General features: G+C 47.0%; 1 protein-coding gene across 5 annotated transcripts; it reads right to left on the bottom strand.

Annotated features, from left to right (window-relative positions):
• Window positions 1-207: 207 nt before the first annotated feature.
• On the bottom strand, window positions 208-19,209 carry LOC124477157. Of its 5 annotated transcripts, XM_047034775.1 has the most exons (14): window positions 19,144-19,209; window positions 18,558-18,724; window positions 17,262-17,397; window positions 16,141-16,327; window positions 13,851-14,015; window positions 11,210-11,297; window positions 10,571-10,695; window positions 10,360-10,421; window positions 10,003-10,069; window positions 9,678-9,762; window positions 9,458-9,533; window positions 9,287-9,355; window positions 8,269-8,413; window positions 8,057-8,195 (listed from the first exon to the last, which is right to left on the bottom strand). In XM_047034775.1, the coding sequence occupies exons 2-13, from the start codon at window positions 18,699-18,701 to the stop codon at window positions 8,280-8,282; spliced, it is 1,338 nt and encodes a 445-aa protein (XP_046890731.1). In that variant the 5' UTR covers window positions 18,702-18,724; window positions 19,144-19,209; the 3' UTR covers window positions 8,057-8,195; window positions 8,269-8,279. The 5 variants fall into 5 exon arrangements, with proteins under 5 accessions (XP_046890729.1, XP_046890730.1, XP_046890732.1 ...); XM_047034773.1 differs by lacking the exons at window positions 8,057-8,195; window positions 9,287-9,355; window positions 9,458-9,533; ... (8 more) ...; window positions 18,558-18,724; window positions 19,144-19,209 and adding exons at window positions 208-579; window positions 919-1,018; window positions 1,284-1,405; ... (5 more) ...; window positions 5,896-5,950; window positions 6,058-6,262 and having other exon boundaries at window positions 8,265-8,317; XM_047034774.1 differs by lacking the exons at window positions 8,057-8,195; window positions 8,269-8,413; window positions 9,287-9,355; ... (9 more) ...; window positions 18,558-18,724; window positions 19,144-19,209 and adding exons at window positions 208-579; window positions 919-1,018; window positions 1,284-1,405; ... (6 more) ...; window positions 6,058-6,262; window positions 7,059-7,213.
• Between the last annotated feature and the right edge of the window lie 315 nt (window positions 19,210-19,524).

Genomic DNA, 19,524 nt, shown 5'->3' with positions numbered 1-19,524 from the left:
TTCAAGTTAGCATCAGTTTAAATTATGAGTTGACTATTGTGAGAGGATGAGCATAAGTATGAACCCATTTGTTTATGGTTACTATTCTGCTATTAGGTAACATCTCTACTTTAGGGGTGCAGAACTAACTTCTGGGTCTGACTGATGGAAGGATCCCAGCTGACAGTGAGAAGTCTCAGGAAACACAGGCCCATTAAAAAGCACTACTACAAGAGAGGAATTGGACATTTTTATAATAAAGTTGAACAACATTTTGACAGAAAAATAGTTCCTTTAATAAAAATGTTCACATGAGCCAGACAAAACAAAACCTGAGTTTCATTCAAGTAGAGTTAACATCAGGAGGAACTACAATGCAGTTCGAATAAAAAAGAATAGATTTGATCTAGGGTCCAGCTTGAAAACACATGAATGGATTCACCAACCCCAAGTGTATATCATGGATTATGTTTGTGTAAATTAAGAGGTTCCATTCTACTGAGGTAGAGGTCATGTTCCAAGGTCTCAAGGGGGTAATCAAAACATATTTGCTCTCATCTCTGATACATCAGCTCGGCATATCGGACAGGTGGCGCTTTCCTGAAAATAAAAGAAACAAACATAGAAAATATTATTTTGATAATTATTTTCTTTGACACTTTAAATCACTATTACCAGTAAATATTATTAAATATAACGTTTGTCCCACGTAAACGATCTAAAAATAATTTCAACTTTTTCAAAACCACTTGATAGAACTGCATTAAAACACGGCATCTATGGAAGCTTTTTGTAATAGCTCGATCAACTATGTTTATACTTCAGAAATCATGCCTGCTGATATATTGGAGAGTTTCAAACAAGATACAGTATATCAAATCACAATAATTCTTGTACCATCATCCGTCATCCGTTCAAAGAACTGTTCAGAACTACTACCTTTAACCAGCGGTCTATGCACTGCACATGGTAGTCATGGAGGCAGGGCAGCATCCTTAGCTCCTCCCCTTCTGTGTAGTCTGAGAAACAGATTTGACACCTGCAACAAAAGAGGAACTTCACTGACTGCTGGGTAATGGCCTGTAGAAGCAGGCCTGTAAACGCCTCTAGTTCTATGCAATGGAATGCCTGTCAGTATACAACCAGGCCCTGAAATGGAGCATGACACAGTTTTGCTCAACTGTAACATGCTAAGGGAAATACACCCTGTTTGGGGGGAATACTGCAGAGACAAAGGAGGAGGAAGCTAGATAAAATGCAGTGCGCTGAACACGTCTACATGTGACTGCTGCTCTGCGACTCACTGGGTCTTTCCAGCACTGTGTGCTGGGTTGTAGGTCTTGGTTGGCAGACTCTCCAGTTCCCTCTTACTCAGGGAGCTCTTGGCCACCACTGCCCCCTGATGTTCCTCAAAGGCCAGCAGAGCCTGAAGAGTAAGATGAACACACCCTTATTAACACATCCAAAACACCATTCAACTTCTCGTAACTCACAAATAGGCTGACACGAAACCTCATTAATACCTCATAGTTGTCTCCGATAGGATTCATGGGGTCAAACCAGGCGAGATGAGGACGTTCATGTCTGGGACGCGAACGACCACGGGAGCGACCTCTTCCTGTGCGGCGACCCACGCCCTCTTAGAACCAAACACATCATTAGAGACACAGTCTCCTTCAGAGACGACGAGAACCAGACACATCATTAGAGACACAGTCTCTTTCAGAGACGACGAGAACTAGACAGACACCCGCACGACTCATTCCTAAACATTGTGCTAAACAGTACATACGTATTGTGCTAACATGTGTGTTTTGTGCTGTTACTGTTCACCCACCGAATCCGGCTACTAGGGGAGAAAAAGTAGCCTGGTTCGCTGCGATGGCCCACGGAGACATCCAGCCCAATGCAAAGTGAGGATCATACTAAGGGAAAGGCAGAAAAGCTTGAGAACCAGATGGATCACATACCGAAGCTCTACATACAAAGTAAACATTGGGCTCCCAAATTGACAGCAGGCACATCATGGTTACTGGCATTTTACATTCCCTTTGATATTTCTGAATGCATATGGCTTGATTGTGACTTTACTAGCTGACATGGAGTGCGTTGTGAAGGGTCCAACCTGTCACGAGTAGACCAAGCATTGGCAGCATTCTCCACTCTACCCTTTAATGAGAATCCTATGAACTCTGAATCTAATTCAGTTCTGGAATCTAATTCAGTTTGTCTAATTAAACCTGGGACCTGCTCAACCCTTGAGCTATGACCATCTTAATGTATTGTCTTGAATGCTTACAAATACAATAGTAGCCTTGTGTTGTTTATGCACAATGTAGTGTTTTATGAAGGTAGGAGACAGGCGTATATGAATTATATGGATTATTGTTACTTGGGGAATTATTGCTGTGACGTCAGTATAATCTGATTGTGAGTATATTTTGAGTACATCCTAGGTCAAGAGTTGACTTTGGGGATGTATAAGGGATACCTGATTGGTTGTTAGCAAATTCTTTTGGCTCTCGACGATTGCGGTCACATTTTCTCTCCCTCTCCTCCCCCTGACCTTCCCTGCTTGGCTCCTACCGTATAGTCTAGTCTTGTGTCCTATACTTGAGAGACTCTCTCCGCACTGCTCTCCGAACTAAAATCATGGATTCGATCAGCTGGTCGTTCAACGCAATTGACAGCATCTTCTCGACGAGAAGCTTGGGTTCGGGGGAACCTTCCGGTCCTTCCGGGACGTTTGCAGCTGGCTACTCGATGGACGCGTGGGAGAAGTGGCGAGTCGTGTGCCTAGCGGTCCTTACCGTGGAGGACATTGAAGACATCTACCTATTTGGAACCATGATTACAGGCTTTTTGCTGATTGGATTGGGCGCTGCCCTGGTTTATCGGAAGATGAATGAAATGCTAACAGCTGTCAAAAGCCTCCTAAGGCTGGCCGACATGATTGATGCGCTGGGCAGAGCTGGTGGCACTCAGATTGTGGCTATACAACGCAATATGGATAACACCATGGAGAAGCTCATGGCTCTGCAAAGGAAATTGGACCGACTTGGAGACCTGTCGGAAAAGGGAAATGAGTAGACATGGAAATTGGAATCCGGCTACTCGACCAAAAATCCCAATTTGATCTGCTTTCGGCCCCCTCAACCAGCACGGGCCTTAGCCAAAGGCCGTTGATGGAACAACAACTCCGCTGAAGATCGCTGCAGAGAGACTCTCTTGCATTCCCTCCCCCTTTCCACCTGTGTATTGTTGTCTCTGTCTGGGACATGATCAAGGCTGTCTCCATGGCAATACAATCCTGCGAACAGAGAATCTGACTGATTGTGGCCTAGGCGAGGGCGACAACCCAGGCCTTCTCCCCCATCCCACGCCTTGGCCTGCTTTGTCCCCCCAGTGTGACAGGGGGGGGTTGGCTTACCTCCATCCCCTGCCACCCCCCTCCTCGTTGCAATTCAGGAGTTTCTGTAATGTTGTCAAATGTATGTGCTTACCTGCTGAGGTGTTTTCCTTCCTGTTCCCACACTGTACTCCTCTAGGAGAATAGTCTAGGGACTGCCTTTGTTTCTATCCTCCCCTCTCCTCATGTTATGCTGAAATGTATCCTTCAACCTTATCTTCCTGTCCTGTCTACCCTCTTGTCAGGTGTATGTTTGTGTATATGGATGGAAAGGTGGACTGCCACTTTCGCTAGTTTTTTAATGCGACAGGCTATGTTGCTGGTACTTGTGTACTTGTGCTGTACATTTACATTTAGTCATTTAGCAGACGCTCTGGACTTACTGTAAGTACAGGGACATTCCCCCCGAGGCAAGTAGGGTGAAGTGCCTCGCCCAAGGACACAACGTCATTTGGCACCGCGGGGAATCGATCCGGCAACCTTCTGATTACTAGCCCGACTCCCTCACCGCTCAGCCATCTGACTGTAACAATAAAGGACTACTACTACTACTACTCTTGTGGGGAAACTCAGATGTGGCCCAATTATGGCACTACGGCTGCAATAGTGAAAATGGTGAAGGACAGTTGTATCCTATTAAGAGTGAGAGCCTTTTGCTCACCAGCAGGTTTGGAGACCAGTCAGAAATCTCACACTATGGTTAAGTAGTGCTTGGGATTGGGAGTGTGCTTGAACTATGAACTGAGAATCAGTTCATAGATGCTTGCAATAAGCCAAGACATTGGCTCACAGACATGGCCGCGCCCCTGTAGGAGGTACACTCGGCCAACGTCTGCCTGCACTCGGGATCGAACCCCGCCACCTCTGACATCTCAAGCGCGACCACTACCAGCTACGCCAACGAAAAGCTAGCGTTTTACTGGTGCGGGTGGCCTGTATACATATCTGAGGAGTGAGTTTAACCGATCTACACCAGCTACACTAGCATACTCTAAAACTCTATTCCCAAAGAGGACAATCAGGACTGAGTAACAGGAAACATGAAACAGTAGAGTTCTGACCAGAAATGTTTCGGCGAGCAGGGCCTCGATTGTCAAGCGACGGTACACTGCTGAACTCTTATTAGACCTACCGAGTAGTTGTGATGGTGAAGTTGGGGTCTTAGGGAGTTGACAGCCTCCTGTCTACTTTGCTGTTGCTGCTCCTCTCGGTCAAACTGCTCCTTTGGAAAGTGAAGAAAAAAAACTTCTAGAGGTAATGACATTTGCTTGGATATGCTTTGTGACGAATGATTGGTTAAGTGATGAGTGAGAGTTAAGTGATGGCACCTACTAACAATAAGGCGTTTCCCTACCTGGAGACTTCGGGCAAAGGCCTCATCTTCCTTCAGCTGCACAGACTGCACCATAGCCTGGATGATGACATCATTGTTGTCATCATCGCTGATGACTATCTCCTCATGCTTGGCCAGCTGCTCCTGAGCTGGTGGGGCGATATAAAGTGATGGTGAAGGGATGTCACTCTTGCTCTAGCTTGCTAATTCATGATGAATTATGCAGTTCAACAATCACACCCACAAAGGTTCACTTGCAAGCTGCTTCTACAGGGTCTGGTTCACTCTTTGCCTCCACTAGGTATAGTTTCAATTCAATCACTGAGTATTTCATAAATATAAATGTCATATATAATCTGCTTTATACTATATATAAGTGTGTGTTTTTTGATGTGTACATCATGAAATAAAGATTTCTGATGGTGGCATATGTTAGGTTACCCTGGATTTGAACCATCCTCCTAAAATGTAACTCTTCACATGGCCTGCAGTTAACTAAAAACAGCTTCAAATAAAACTCAACATTAACCAAGACCAGGAATCAATGCTATCACCAGGTTATTGTCCTAACAGCCACTTACTTGTGGGAAACGCAAGTTTCTTGGGCTTCCTGAGTCTGTTCTTCCCTGTGGATTGGGCTGATGTGGAGTGAGTGTTGTCTTCAGTGGACGAACGTGCCTGGGAGCTGGATTCAGTCACGTTAGCAGAGCTGGAGTTAGCTTGCTTCGAGGTCCGTTTCCTCCCTCGACAGTGCCTTGGTTCCACTGTAGGACCCACCACGGCCTCCTGAGTGTTACAGTAAAACCCTTCCCCTGCCATCACCCTCTCCGAGGCTGCGTCCAAGCCAAGAGAGGACGGGGACGACATTAATGAGGAGGGTGGTGGACGAGGGGGCTCCAGCCAAGTTGCAAGTAGAGATGACGCAGGTATAAATCCATTGGTTCTCCAAGAAGTAGGATTGGTTTCACCTCTCATGCTAGTGGCTGGTAGTGAAAGTTTCCTGCGTTTGGAAAATTGAGTGCTAGGGGTAAGATGCGTGTTCCCAACAGACGGAGGGCTCAGGAGAGAAACCTGGCGAGCAGAGAGAAAACCAACGGTCACGCTATGCTTTAACATAGTTATGATTAGATGTGCGGGTATCCCTAAAGTGATTTACACAATGTAAGGACTTTACAGTGGCAGTGTTTTCAGCTCCGTTGTAAAGGTGTCTCCTTCGATAGCACTGAGGGCTGCAAGAGAAAGCAGAAAATAATTAGGAATCTATGACAGAACATTAAGCAGACTACTGACATCTACAGTACACAACAACAAAAGAGTTAACATGGCTATACTGTACCTCGGTGTCTCATAGATTATGAAAGAGGAGTTGTTGGGGTTGCGACCAGGACTGACCATGTCGCCATAAAGCGCCTCGTTTTCTCCCAGTACAACAGCTGTGTTGAGGGGTCCAGGGGTGTCTGGTTCCGCCATGTCCCAGGGTGGGCTGCTGGGCTCTGAGTTCTCCAGTTTACGATCCATTGCCACCAACACCTGTACAACACCTGTATGGCAATAAAAACGATCGCATTCATAAGAAAATCGCGATTCAAAAATAAATGTGCGATTTCCAAACCCCATCAAAAACAATTTGTTCCAAAAAAACAACAACAATCTACAAGACAATATATGTATTTTTTTAATCGATTTGTTACAATGTTTTGCATTTTTGTCTGAAAGCACTATGACAACAACAAATACGCAAGGGGTCTCCCAAGAAAGCAAAAACAGCAGTAGAATTTCACGATTCATGGTGTACTTCGAGCCTTGACTTCGAACATCTTTCCCTGACAGACTACAGATGAAAATTGCCATTTGGCTAAGACAGTTTACCTCTTGGCATTTACAGCAATAGCTTTTAATGGGCACTGTCCCTGTTAGCTTTAAATAAACCAATATATAAATGAAAACTGGTTGTTTATATGGCATGCGAAGCATTGTTTATATAGTATATTAGCTTATATTGCTAATACGGCTTTCCACACAAGATAAAACAAATTGGGTTATGCAATAAACCACTCATCAGATGTAGGCTACTAGCTAGTGTCTTAGCTATCAGTTTATCCCCACAAACAGCTAGTTCACTTGCTAAGAGCTAACAATAATCAACTAGCTGCAGTACTGAATCACTAGCTATTTAACTATAGTAGCCAGCTAAAATACCATATGTGCTAAACAAGTTGGGACAGGCCCACAAGCATCAGAAAGAGTATAGTGCTAAATGAACTCGAACGTACCTAATGCTGAATACAGAACATTTTTATATTTGTAAATACTTAGAAAAATACGTAAAACTACTACCATGAAGCAAGAGGCAATAAGGGGTTTCTTCTTCTTCTTTGAAATAGCCGAAGCATACACCGCCACCTATTGTGCAGGAGTGTATGGGCTTCACTGCCTACCTACATTATGCCCTACTCCACAACAACCTGTATCGCACCCCATCCCGCCTCCCTGATCTCAGACATCCCAACCTGCAGACTCATTTCCGGGAGGTGGCTCCCCCCCCCCCCTCAACCAGCACGTACACGCGATATGCACCTATCTCTACCAGAAACGCCCATTTGACAGTCTCTCGCTCGCTCGAAATACAAAATCCCCAATTTCCGGGAGATTGTATAGCATTTGCGGTCGTCAGGGAGCCACTGTTGAATTGCGGGAGACTCCCAGACCTTCTGGGAGACTTGGGATGCCTGTGATCTTCTCAACAAACCTCTCCCAGTTTAAGTCATACAACTTCTATACCAACAAAACCCTGCACCTCCTCCATCCATATCCACCCCACAATTAAGGCCGCCATCCCTGCAGTGTAAAGTGCCATGTCTTTACTCAGCCTCACTGGAATGCACATCCAAAGTTCCAGTATCCACACCCTTGCACCCACCCTTCCACCAACATACACACATACACCTGCACATATGAGTAAATCCTCCTCTCCAGATACTCCTCCACCCTTCGCTTTACCCCCTATTCACCTTCCTGCTTGCCATCAGCCATATTTCCAAACGGCCGGTTTGGATTTCAAGTTTCAAGTTTTTTTTCTTGTCAGGTGCACATTTCAACACAAGGTCAGACTGGGCACTGAAATTCTTGGGACAAGACAACGCAAGCAATCTGGCATAACATAACATATCAGTACTAAGAACATAGATTACATCTATGATAAGCTAAAATAGATTTATGGCTGATGAAACAGCCGTTGGGGCATGTGACCTCCAGCCCTACCACCCTACTGCCCACACTTTCTCTATAGATAATACACTGTGCACCATCAACAAATCAAGCTGGTATTATTGTAATTCACTTTATTATGTTCTTCTGAGGTAGATGTCGGAAGCTAAACTTAATGCAGCATCCCAAATAAACACACACAAACAATCCAATAAAAATGCACAAATCTAACTGAAGATAACGGTCTTGGAGAAGTCTCTTTTCTCCCTGTGAAATAAAACAATTCAAGTTAAATGTCCGGTATATTCAAAACTGTAAGGTTACAGTTAGTTTTACCTACAAGCTGGCCCATTATCCACGTCCAGCCCCAGTCTGCAACACCTCAGTCCCCATGGAGGGCTGCCCCAGGCCTGGGGGACTGGAAGGGGGGCCTGGGGGACTGGAAGGGGGGCCGGGGCACCCTACTTGGGGATCCACCGCATCGTCTGAAGACACAAACACCAGGGCAGGATAAGATGGCTCTAACAACAGAGTTAGCGATAGAGCTCTCAACTCCTCAGTAGAGAGGAGAGCAGTTAGGGACCATTTAGAATGTGTCATCTCCACCCTGGGACGTAGCTAAGGAGACAAGACCGGGCTTTCTTTAGCATTAAAGACATGACGATCCCTGCTGGATTTGTGCTTATATTGGTATCGTTAAATAATGCTTTATGATTTGGATTGCTAGTAATGTCAACACCAACACAGCACATTTGTAGTCGATGCAGGTTTGGAGATAAACAGCCAGTCGGTATTTCAGTAAAGCTCCTCATAGTTAAAAGTCCATAGCAGCGAGTACATGTGACAGCCTGTTCACGATCAACTTGCCTATCTTTCTCATTTCCAATGAGAGTATCAATTAAGAGTGTATTGATAAAACCGTGTTTGTTTTTCTCAGGGCTACCTACACTATTCGTGTAATATTAGTATTTTATATTGTATTTTATACTGTAAATTTGCAACTTATATATTTTTTTATTTTATGGCAACCTATATTTTATTTTATTGTATATTTTATTTTATTTGTATTCCACTTAGTATTGCTAGTTTATGTATCCTTAGTATAGTTAGACCATATATCTAAATGTAAGATTCCTATATGTTTATTGTATGCACCTTCCTGCCAAAGCAAATTCCTTGTCTGTGCAAACTATCATGGCGAATAAATCCCTTTCTGATTCTATCCAGCAGTAGCAGCAGTAGAACAGAAGAGAAAGTGCAGTGGTAGTAACCTGGCAGGAGAACCTAGTATGTCCAGCAGGGGATTTGGAAATGACAGGACTGTGGTGGATATGTAGAGTTAATGCAGCCGCGCTCACCCGAGTCTATCACCTGTCTTTCCATAAGCTGTCTGGTCTTTCTCAGTTTATACTCCAAGAACTGCTGCTCTGTAAACACACACACATGTACACATTTAGCACGCACGCACACACACAAACCAAAACACACAAACACACACACACAGATGGAAAGACACAAATGAAACAGACCCACTCTGTGGCGTCTCTCTCTCTCCTTGCCCAGCTCATCATTAAGGTTGTCCACCTCCCTTCTCTGCAGTTTCAACTGGTTCACACACACACAAACACACACACACAGGACACAGTCAACAGATGATACCACTGAGGCAATTAGTGGGCCGGTTAGTCTTGATTAGATTAGAGTTGCTTAGAGTTAGTCCAGGGGTGATAGTTGTATGTTGTGTCTGACCTGCTCCCTGAGGGTCTTGACCTCCCTGACCAGCCTGGCAACACACACAGCCTGCTGCTGGTAGGCTTCTAGAGCTGTGTTCTTCCTGACACACACACACACACACACACACACACACACACACACACACACACACACACACACACACACACACACACACACACACACAGCACACACCACAGGGCTAACATGAGTCTCTGTGAACAGTAGGTGAACGGGTAGTCACTGGCGGAGACAGTGGAGGAACTAAGCCTGGCAGCGTGCGGACATGAATGTGTGGTATTCTGGTGTTGTTGGGGGGAGTGTTGTACTGGTTCACACTCACGCCTGCTCCACCTCTCTCTCCAGCTCTGGCAGGACCAGGGAGAACCCTGGGCTACGACTCTCAGACTCTGCATGGGGGGGGAGAAGGGAGGTTGGGAGAAGGGGGGTTGGGGGCAGGGGGAAGGGGGGTTGGGGGCAGGGGGAAGGGGGGTTGGGGGCAGGGGGAAGGGGGGTTGGGGGCAGGGGGGGACGATTTCCCCAAATTGTTAACACAATAAAACTGGCTTCTAAGGCAAAAGGACCCGGAATGATAACCTTAAACACCCTAATTTTAACTGAAATGTGCTGTGTCCAAATGAGCGGTGTAGCTGGAACTGAGGAGTGTGTGTGTGTGTGTGTGTGTGAGCATGTAGACCACCTGTATAGTACGGAGGCAGGTAGCTCATCAGAGTGGTGTTGGTCCATTCATCCCTCACCTCCCTGAAGAACGGCAACGTTTGACAGACTTGAAACATGGGCCTCCGCTCCGTCGTGCTCCCATCACACACGCGATGAGGTCGGTGCGCGGGTACGTACCGTGGTGTATGCGCAGGGCTAGGGCGGCGCGCGTGCGTGTGTGTGTGCGTTACCTGAACTTGTCGTTAAGAAGGGCGTCGTCGGAGAGGCCACAGCTGGCAAAAAATTCGACGGCGTCCGAGTCGGCGTGCGCCAGGAAAGCGTTGTGGGGAGGGCACACCATCTGGGTCTTCAGCAGCTGAGGAAAGGCAAAGGGAGGAGACCACGGGGGGGGGGGGGGGGCATGTCAACCCGTCCCCTCCCAACACAGGTGATAGGAGGAGGAGGGGGGCTGGTGGTGGGAGGAGGACACCCCTCACACCCAGCTCTGGGGATCGTCGGCTCTGGCAGCGTTTGGTCTGACCAGCAGGGGGCGCCAGGACGACAGCATCCAGGCCCGTGGCTCAGCCTCCAGTCAGAGACACACCCTAGCCGCTAATCACAGGCGCCGGGCAGCACAGAAACCAGGCCCGTGGTCACATGCTCGTTTCCATCAGGCAGGCCTAACCTCTAATATGCCGTCCTTCTGAAAGGTCCTCTAACTAGTGGAGCGCTCAGCTATTTTCTTTTTCATCTCAGTTATTTTCGACCAGTAAAGATGCTTTACTCTGAGCAAAGGATGGGAGGACACAGATAGGAGCCGTCTCGGAGGTACCTCAGGCTTGTGCGTGTGCGCGCGTGTTCGCATGTGTGCGGGTGAGCTGAAAGGTCACCTCGATGATGTAACGTCCCACTCCGCAGTTCCTGTAGCGTTTCCTGGTGGCCATTAGGGACAGCTGCAGCACCTTGTCTCCTGAAGCCCTGGAAGACACGGCAGCATCTCTTCATCATCATCATCATCATCATCACCACCTTTATCGCCTTCAACATCATCGACTTCATCATCATCACCTCACAACCTTGCGTCAGCACAGCCGTCCACCTTATCTGTGGTCACACACATCCAACACTGTATTTGGAATCCACGGATATGGCTATTAATCGTGTATTTCAATCACTGAATGCCATACCCTGTGACTAAGCCTTTGGGATCTGCTGACTGCGAATGTAGCTGAGTCACCCATGATCACTGCCAGTAATGCAGTACGTTCTACTGTAAGGCTGTAGATCAACTTCAGCTGTTGGCAAAGGGGTGGTTGGAGCGAGGCGGAAGGAGGCATAACACTGTACCTTTCTGGATGTCTAAACTAAGCGGACTGTGTTCCCCTGTGTTTCCCCAGTGGGCCGTGGAACCAGAATACACAAACAGAGAACCAACAGCCATGGAGCTGCTCAGGAGGCTCCCCTAGTCAGCTGGAGCTGGTCAGGAGGCCCCCCTAGTCAGCTAGAGCTGGTCAGGAGGCCCCCCTAGTCAGCTAGAGCTGGTCAGGAGGCCCCCCTAGTCAGCTAGAGCTGGTCAGGAGGCCCCCCTAGTCAGCTAGAGCTGGTCAGGAGGCCCCCCTAGTCAGCTAGAGCTGGTCAGGAGGCCCCCCTAGTCAGCTGAAGCTGGTCAGGAGGCTCCCCTAGTCAGCTAGAGCTGGTCAGGAGGCTCCTCTAGTCAGCTAGAGCTGGTCAGGAGGCCCCCCTAGTCAGCTGAAGCTGGTCAGGAGGCCCCCCTAGTCAGCTGAAGCTGGTCAGGAGGCTCCTCTAGTCAGCTGGAGCTGGTCAGGAGGCTCCCCATGTCAGCTGGAGCTGAGCTGGAGGAGAGGTGGGGGAGAGAAGAGGGAGGGAAGAAGGAGAGAAGAGGGAGAGGTGGGGGAGTGGTGGGGGAGAGAATAGGGAGAGAAAAGGGAGAGAAGAGGGAGACAAGAAGGAGGGAAGAGGGAGAGGTGGGGGAGTGGTGGGGGAGAGAATAGGGAGAGAAAAGGGAGAGAAGAGGGAGACAAGAAGGAGGGAAGAGGGAGAGAAGAGGGAGGGAAGAGGGAGAGAAGAGGAAGAGGTGGGGGAGAGGTGGGGGAGAGAAGAGGGAGAGAGGAGGGAGAGAAGAGGAAGAGAAGAGGGAGAGAGGAGGGAGAGAAGAGGGAGAGGTGGGGGAGAGAAGAGGAAGAGAAGAGGGAGAGAGGAGGGAGAGAAGAGGAAGAGAAGAGAGAGAGAAAAGGGAGACAAGAGGGAGGGAAGAGGGAGACAAGAGGGAGAGGTGGGGGAGAGGTGGGCGGGGCAGGGGTGAGGGAAGGGGTACTCCTGCTCTCTCATTAGGAAGCTCTCATTACATTTCTCCCTCAACATCCACCCTAGAGCAGTTCAATCCAGAGCGCACACACACACACACACACAGCCCAGTGCAGCCCAAGTTCTGGGAGTCCAGCCCTGTTCTAGGAATAACCTTCCCACAACGTCAGACAGGATAAAGGGTGTGGGACACGGGCCACCAAGGGCGGAGCCGCACCCCGCACAGAGACTCTTAATGACAAGGCTGCTCTCAGTTTGAAGATATAAATAAGGTCTATGTGCTGAGAGAGAGGTTTGACGACGGAAAGAGAGAGTTGGTATTAGTGTTGGACACACTGCGAAGGCAGTTCACTGAGCTAAAAGACTCACTGTGCTTCTGTTTGTCCCCCATGGCCAAGAATTTAAACTGGGTAGCGCAGTTGTGCCAGTCCAGAGAGGCAAAGATGTGGCATGTAGAAAACATGGCAGCTTGCTATGGTGCTCGTGTAAAGTAAACACGTGCCTTTTTCTGGGGAAACAAACTTCCAGGTGTTTCCAACACCACTGTTGACACAGGAGTGCAAATATTTACTAACAGAAAATGGGGGTGGGGGGGGTCACTTTAGATCTGCTTGACCTGGAGTGACCTTCAAGGCTAAACCTGCTGCTCCAGATGTGCCACCCAGGTCACCGTGACACAATGTCACCATGACACAATGTCACCATGACACAATGTCACTATGACACAATGTCACCATGACACAATGTCTCCATGACACAATGTCACCATGACACCCCCATGATCCCTGACCTCTGTTCCTGAGTTTCCCTGGAGATTTCCAATCGGTTCAGTGCAGGGACAGCCCACCCAAAGAGCAATGGTCTGGTATGAAAGACCTGTCGAAAGATAAGGTGGGCCTACCTAGACTAAACTTATTAGCATTCATGCACTTAGCAGACATCCAAAGCAATGAACAAATAGTACAAAGTGCTACAAAGAGGCCCGTTCTAGAAGGTCATCTCTCCTTAAGGTCTGGAGGACAGCTGCTGAACTGATATATGGGAGGCTAAACGACTTGGTTCTGAGCAACATTGTACATGAGCCTAGGTAATAAACGGGTAATATACAAAACAATATCGTAGTTCTGCTCACACCTTGATATATTCCACCTAAGCTAAGCCCCCCCCCCCCCCCCCCCCCCCCCCCCCCCCCCCGCTGTCACTCACAGGGTCTTCAGTTCGAACGTTGCAGCTGCTACAATGAGCGACTCCACCCCCACAGCGGCGGGCGGTATCTGCCGGTTATCCTCGGGGTCGTCGCGGAGAGCCCGGCGTTGCAGCGTCTCGGACAGGAAGTCCTCCAGGCCCAGGCAGAAGACCTCCCATGAAGACCTAGGCTCCCAACAGGAAGTGACAGGAGCAACAGGAAGTGAGAGCCTCGAGAGAGATACGACAACGGTTTACAGGACAGAGCACACCAGAAGACGTCCTGAGCTGGGACAGGGAGAGAGCTGCCCCACTGTGAGAACAGCAAGCACCAGATGGAACAACTGAGGTGTACAGAGGCAAGCTGGTGAGATATTTATCATATACAGTACCAGTCAAAAGTTTGGACACATTGAATGGGAAAATGTGTCCAAACATTTGACTGGTACTGTATGTGATGTGAACAACGTGATACTTTGCCAACCTGTGTTTTGCGTGTGTGTATCTGTATGTGTATCTGTGTGTGTGTGTATGTGTGTGTGTATATGTGTGTATTTGTGTATCTGTACGTGTATCTGTGTGTGTATCTGGATGTGTATCTGTGAGTGTGTGTGTGTGTGTGTGTGTATGTGTGTGTGTGTGTACAGTACCAGTCAAAAGTTTGTCCAAACTTTTGACTGGTACTGTGTATCCTGTCTGCATATTTGACCTTTGTCCTCTTAAACGGATTGTTTGCACCGGTTTCCTGTGGTATGTTCTGCTCCATAACTCCATGACTACATGATGATGATATAAGCTACCCTGCAGACAGGCTAGGGAGCAGGACTGGGCCTTTCTCCTTTCCAGGAAATCAAGTTTTCTAAGCGCCCCTAAAAGTGGGTGGGGGAGATGGAAGAAGGAGAAAGTGTGTGTAAACACAGACAGAGGGAATCTGTAGCATACACTGAAAACCCTGATAAAGGGTTTAACTTCAAACTTTTGTGAAAACTGAAGACATCATACAATTTCAGTAATGATCTAATCCTCTTAAGTAACTAATATTACAAATATATTCATTGAATCAATGACTAGATTGTATAAATTATTATTTACTTTAAGAAATTGCTTGGATTACTTAAATAGTTTCATGTAATCAGTTTCCACAGAAGTTATGAGTACTGAGAATGTATTGGGTTTCCAGAGTAAAGGCATTTGGCTGACAGTTCTGAAAGCACTTGGCTAGCAGTGGTGGAGGTACTTGGAAGTGGATTTCCTCAAAGCCCCATTAATCTCATTACCTCTAACAGAATAGCTGGTGTTAGCCCTGGTCTGGCCTGCGGTTCACTCTGTCTTGTCTAAGACTGTCACATTAACATGCAGTGGCACAACCTTCCAGGTCCAAACACACACAAACACACGCAGCTTGGAGCTTGAGAGAAGGGCTTCTCTCTGGTAACCCCTCTGTAATGTTACACTGCCAATAAACTCCACAATCCAATCCCCTCCGTTTCAACGAGCCCATTGGGGCTTCCCTTCAGAGAGTCCAGTTGGCTGGGAGACTGATGGCCTACCAGTGAGAGCCCTAACCCTAGCCTTCTAAATGGATTGCCCCACACTGCATTATTAATTCATGGACTTGATGGTCAATCACTCAGAGAAATCAATGACTTTTCACAGCAGTTGTCTCTGAGGCAATCTATTTTGAAATGACTCAAATTTATCATAAATGATTAAAAAGTGGTTGATAATTAGGACGATTCCAGTAAAGCCATTGTGATACATTCAAAAGAAGGCAGATGGATCACACAGTATTTGCACCAATAAAAATGTGTGACAACATGAGCAAAAATAGTAATGACTAATACTAATGTACTGAGGCCCCAGAGTAAGATAGAGGAAGCTCTATCTTGATGACAAGTTTGGCTGTTTAAATGAAATATATTATTGTTGCTTGCTTTTCTACAGGTACACTCTTGAACTTTGGAGGTTCATGTTGTTTAATTGTAACTTGCTTAACTACATGCTCTTATGGTTCTTCCCTTTGGCACTTATTTGGTTTATCACAATGTGTGCTTCATGTTTTGGCTACCCACAATGTTTGGGACTACCTCGTTGTTATGATCAGTGACCTATGCACTTTTGTAAAGCTCTCTCTTGGAAGTCGCTTTGGATTAAAAGCGTCTGCTAAATGTACAGCATGTAAAAAAGAAACACACCTGGCATTTTACAAATGTCATGCTCCGTCAGGCGTGTTTGAGGAGGCTGAAGTATTGTAGGCACAGCAGGTTATAGGAGTGTGGGCTGAGTAGAGTTCTAAATTTGTCTTCTATACCTGGGTGGGGTGGTTGCCTCCCCTTCCTCTCGCTCCTCAGAGCTCTCCTCAGAACTGTCTTCTGATTCGCTGAAGACCTGGGAGAAACTGCCCTCTCTGTTGCGTTTGACCAATGAGAGGAGGAGGGGGATCCCCGTCTCCCGTCGAGGGCTGGGGGGAGTCCTTCTTCTATACTCTTCTAGAACATCTGAGGGGACAGAGACAGTTATGATTCTATACTCTTCTAGAACATCTGAGGGGACAGAGACAGTTATGATTCTATACTCTTCTAGAACATCTGAGGGGACAGAGACAGTTATGATTCTATACTCTTCTAGAACATCTGAGGGGACAGAGACAGTTATGATTCTATACTCTTCTAGAACATCTGAGGGGACAGAGACAGTTATGATTCTATACTCTTCTAGAACATCTGAGGGGACAGAGACAGTTATGATTCTATACTCTTCTAGAACATCTGAGGGGACAGAGACTGTTTTGATTCTATACTCTTCTAGAACATCTGAGGGGACAGAGACAGTTATGATTCTATACTCTTCTAGAACATCTGAGGGGACAGAGACAGTTATGATTCTATACTCTTTAGTGGGGGTGGGGCAGAGACAGAGTCAAGAAATAAGGGGAATGGAGAAATCAATTGGCTGAATCCAAACTAAGATAGAGTTATCTCAGAATAAAACGCAATACAGAAACTATTAGAGCCATCTAATTGGATAGACTGTTTTCCTACTAATATCCATGCAGCGTGCAAACTGTGTACTGTCTAGGGTTGGGTAGGGTGGGTCAAGGTTAGGGCTGGTTAGGGTTAGGGCTGGTTAGGGTTAGGGTTAGGGCTGGTTAGGGCTGGTTAGGGTTAGGGCTGGTTATGGCTGGTTAGGGTTAGGGCTGGTTAGGGTTGGTTAGGGTTAGGGCTGGTTAGAGCTATGGGTTGGTTAGGGTTAGGGCTGGTTAGGGTTGGTTAGGGTTATGGCTGGTTAGGGTTGGTTAGGGTTGGTTATGGCTGGTTATGGTTGGTTAGGGTTAAGGCTGGTTAGGGTTAGGGCTGGTTAGGGTTAGGGCTGGTTAGGGTTGGTTAGGGTTAGGGCTGGTTAGGGTTATGGCTGGCTAGTGTTCCTCCGTACCTGCTGGCTGCCTCAGCAGGATGATGGTGTGGGCCCCGAGGCTGTTCACAGTGTCATGGACGTCCTGGGGCCCAACGTCAGGAAGAGACACATCAAACAGGGCCACCACAGCGCGCAGGACGTCTAGGTTATTTACCTGGGAGGCACACACCCGGACACACATCCACACACCCGGACACACATCCACACACCCGGACACACATCCACACACCCGGACACACATCCACACACCCGGACACACATCCACACACCCGACACACATCCACACACCCGGACACACATCCACACACCCGGACACACATCCACACACCCGGACACACATCCACACACCCGGACACACATCCACACACCCGGACACACATCCACACACCCGGACACACACACGCACCCGGCCCACCCAACACACACCCATGCACACGTACACAACTAGATTAGATGTACCAACAATAAGTATGCCAGATGAGATGGGGCAAGGCTGAGTTACGAAAAGGAAATGAGACGTTAATGAGGACTTAAAAAGGGGGAGCTTAAAAGAATGTGTATGGTGTGTTTATTTGAATGTATGTGTGTGTGACAGAGTGAGGATCGATGTGTGTTAGCGGATGTGTGGTTTTGTGTGTGAAAGTGAGCATGCATTATCATTGGGTGATATACAATGAGAGTGCCGTCCAGGCCAGTCACATCCTGAGAGCATGAGGAAAAAGATATTATGCCTTTGTAAAAGCCTACTTAGCTGTTCCTGGAAAATAAAAAGTGACGTGTTATCATACCAGGATGCAGCCACATGCTCGTGTGTCAGTGTTAGGTGTGCACAGCTATACTGGCAACAGTACACTTCCAGATAACCATACTGCATATACACGGTTTCTTACAGTGGCGCTTTTACAGTGAATGTCTACAGGATTCGCTGTATTTATTTATAGGACGAGAGCTCAGCGCCAGCAGTCCTGCCCACACACACATAAACACAACGACCACTCTCACAAGCGCAGACATGGACTAAGAAAATACAGCAGTTCACAGTGTGCCATCCATGCACACTCACCCTCCCACTTTGGTACAGTATATGGACAAGAGACCAACACCCCCATTCGTGCCATCTGCACTGGGCACAGAGCAGAGGAGTGTACCTTTGGACTGACTGAAGCATTTTATAATTAATCTAATTCCCAAGTAGGATAATAGGTTTACAAGCATGATGCCTGAGCTCATTTGGGTTATATTTGAATGTATTTTTGGTATGTGTGTGTGTGTGTGTGTGTGTGGGGGGGGGGGGGGGGGGGGGGGGGGTGGTACCTGAGTGACCAGTTCTGGTGCGTCTATGCTTCCCAGAAGCTCGTGGAAGTTAACTCGGAGGGGCTGGGCAGTAAAGTCCGTCCGGCTCCCATCAACTTTGGGCTTAAAATGTACTGTGTGTAGACGGACGACACAACCATCCATGTTAGCAGACTGGTCATTAAGTCCTGAAAAACAGTCACATCAAAGTTAGCTAGACACGTTTACACAAAACAACACTCGTTACACTAGAGGCTAGTTAACTACCGTCTAGTTTCTAGTTGATCTAGTTTTGGAATGTCAAAAGTTGAACTCCTTCCATCACATCAAGCTGTAATACGTATTCTGTAGACAGAATTCATGCCCAAATGTACGCCCCAATTCTAAATGAGTCACCTAGGCTAGCCACTGTAGAAAAAGTTAGAGCTAGCTAGCTATCTCCTGTATAATACAGTATAGTACGGTGTCTTGCTGGTTGACACGCAGCTTGTAGGATAGCTACTAACTGATATGTTAATACAGTAGCAAAGTTGCATTCTCAAGCTACAGTACAATGCACAAAGAAACAATAGCTGTTCCAAGTAAATATTTTGTGGGTCTGTCTTACGTGCCGGTCACAATATTGGTTTTCCCCAGCTAGCTTTAAAACGGTTCACTTTCTGCACTTTTATGCACGGTATTTAGTAACTATGGTAACAGTATTATCCCACTCGCCTTATGGGAAATGAAGTCCTATAATGGTCATAGTGAAGAACACATTTTGTTTGGCAGAGTAAGTTAGCTGTCTTGAGGTTAGAGTGAGATTTTTTTTTTTTTTTTTTACATATACACAACCTAGAAAGCTAGTCAAAATACAAGCACTTGCTAAGCTACCTCTAGTTACTACCGCTTGCAGGTTCAGTTCAGTTGTAATGGTTCATCACTTTCTTCCATTCGATTGGCGGTGGTCGTTATGAAAAGGGAGTGGCATCGTAGCCTGCGAGCTGTG

The sequence above is a fragment of the Hypomesus transpacificus genome, chromosome 14, assembly GCF_021917145.1.
Source record: "Hypomesus transpacificus isolate Combined female chromosome 14, fHypTra1, whole genome shotgun sequence".
Lineage (NCBI taxonomy): Eukaryota > Metazoa > Chordata > Actinopteri > Osmeriformes > Osmeridae > Hypomesus > Hypomesus transpacificus.
The sequence above is the reverse complement of the archived record's forward strand: the minus strand, read 5'-3'. Positions and strand labels throughout refer to the sequence as shown.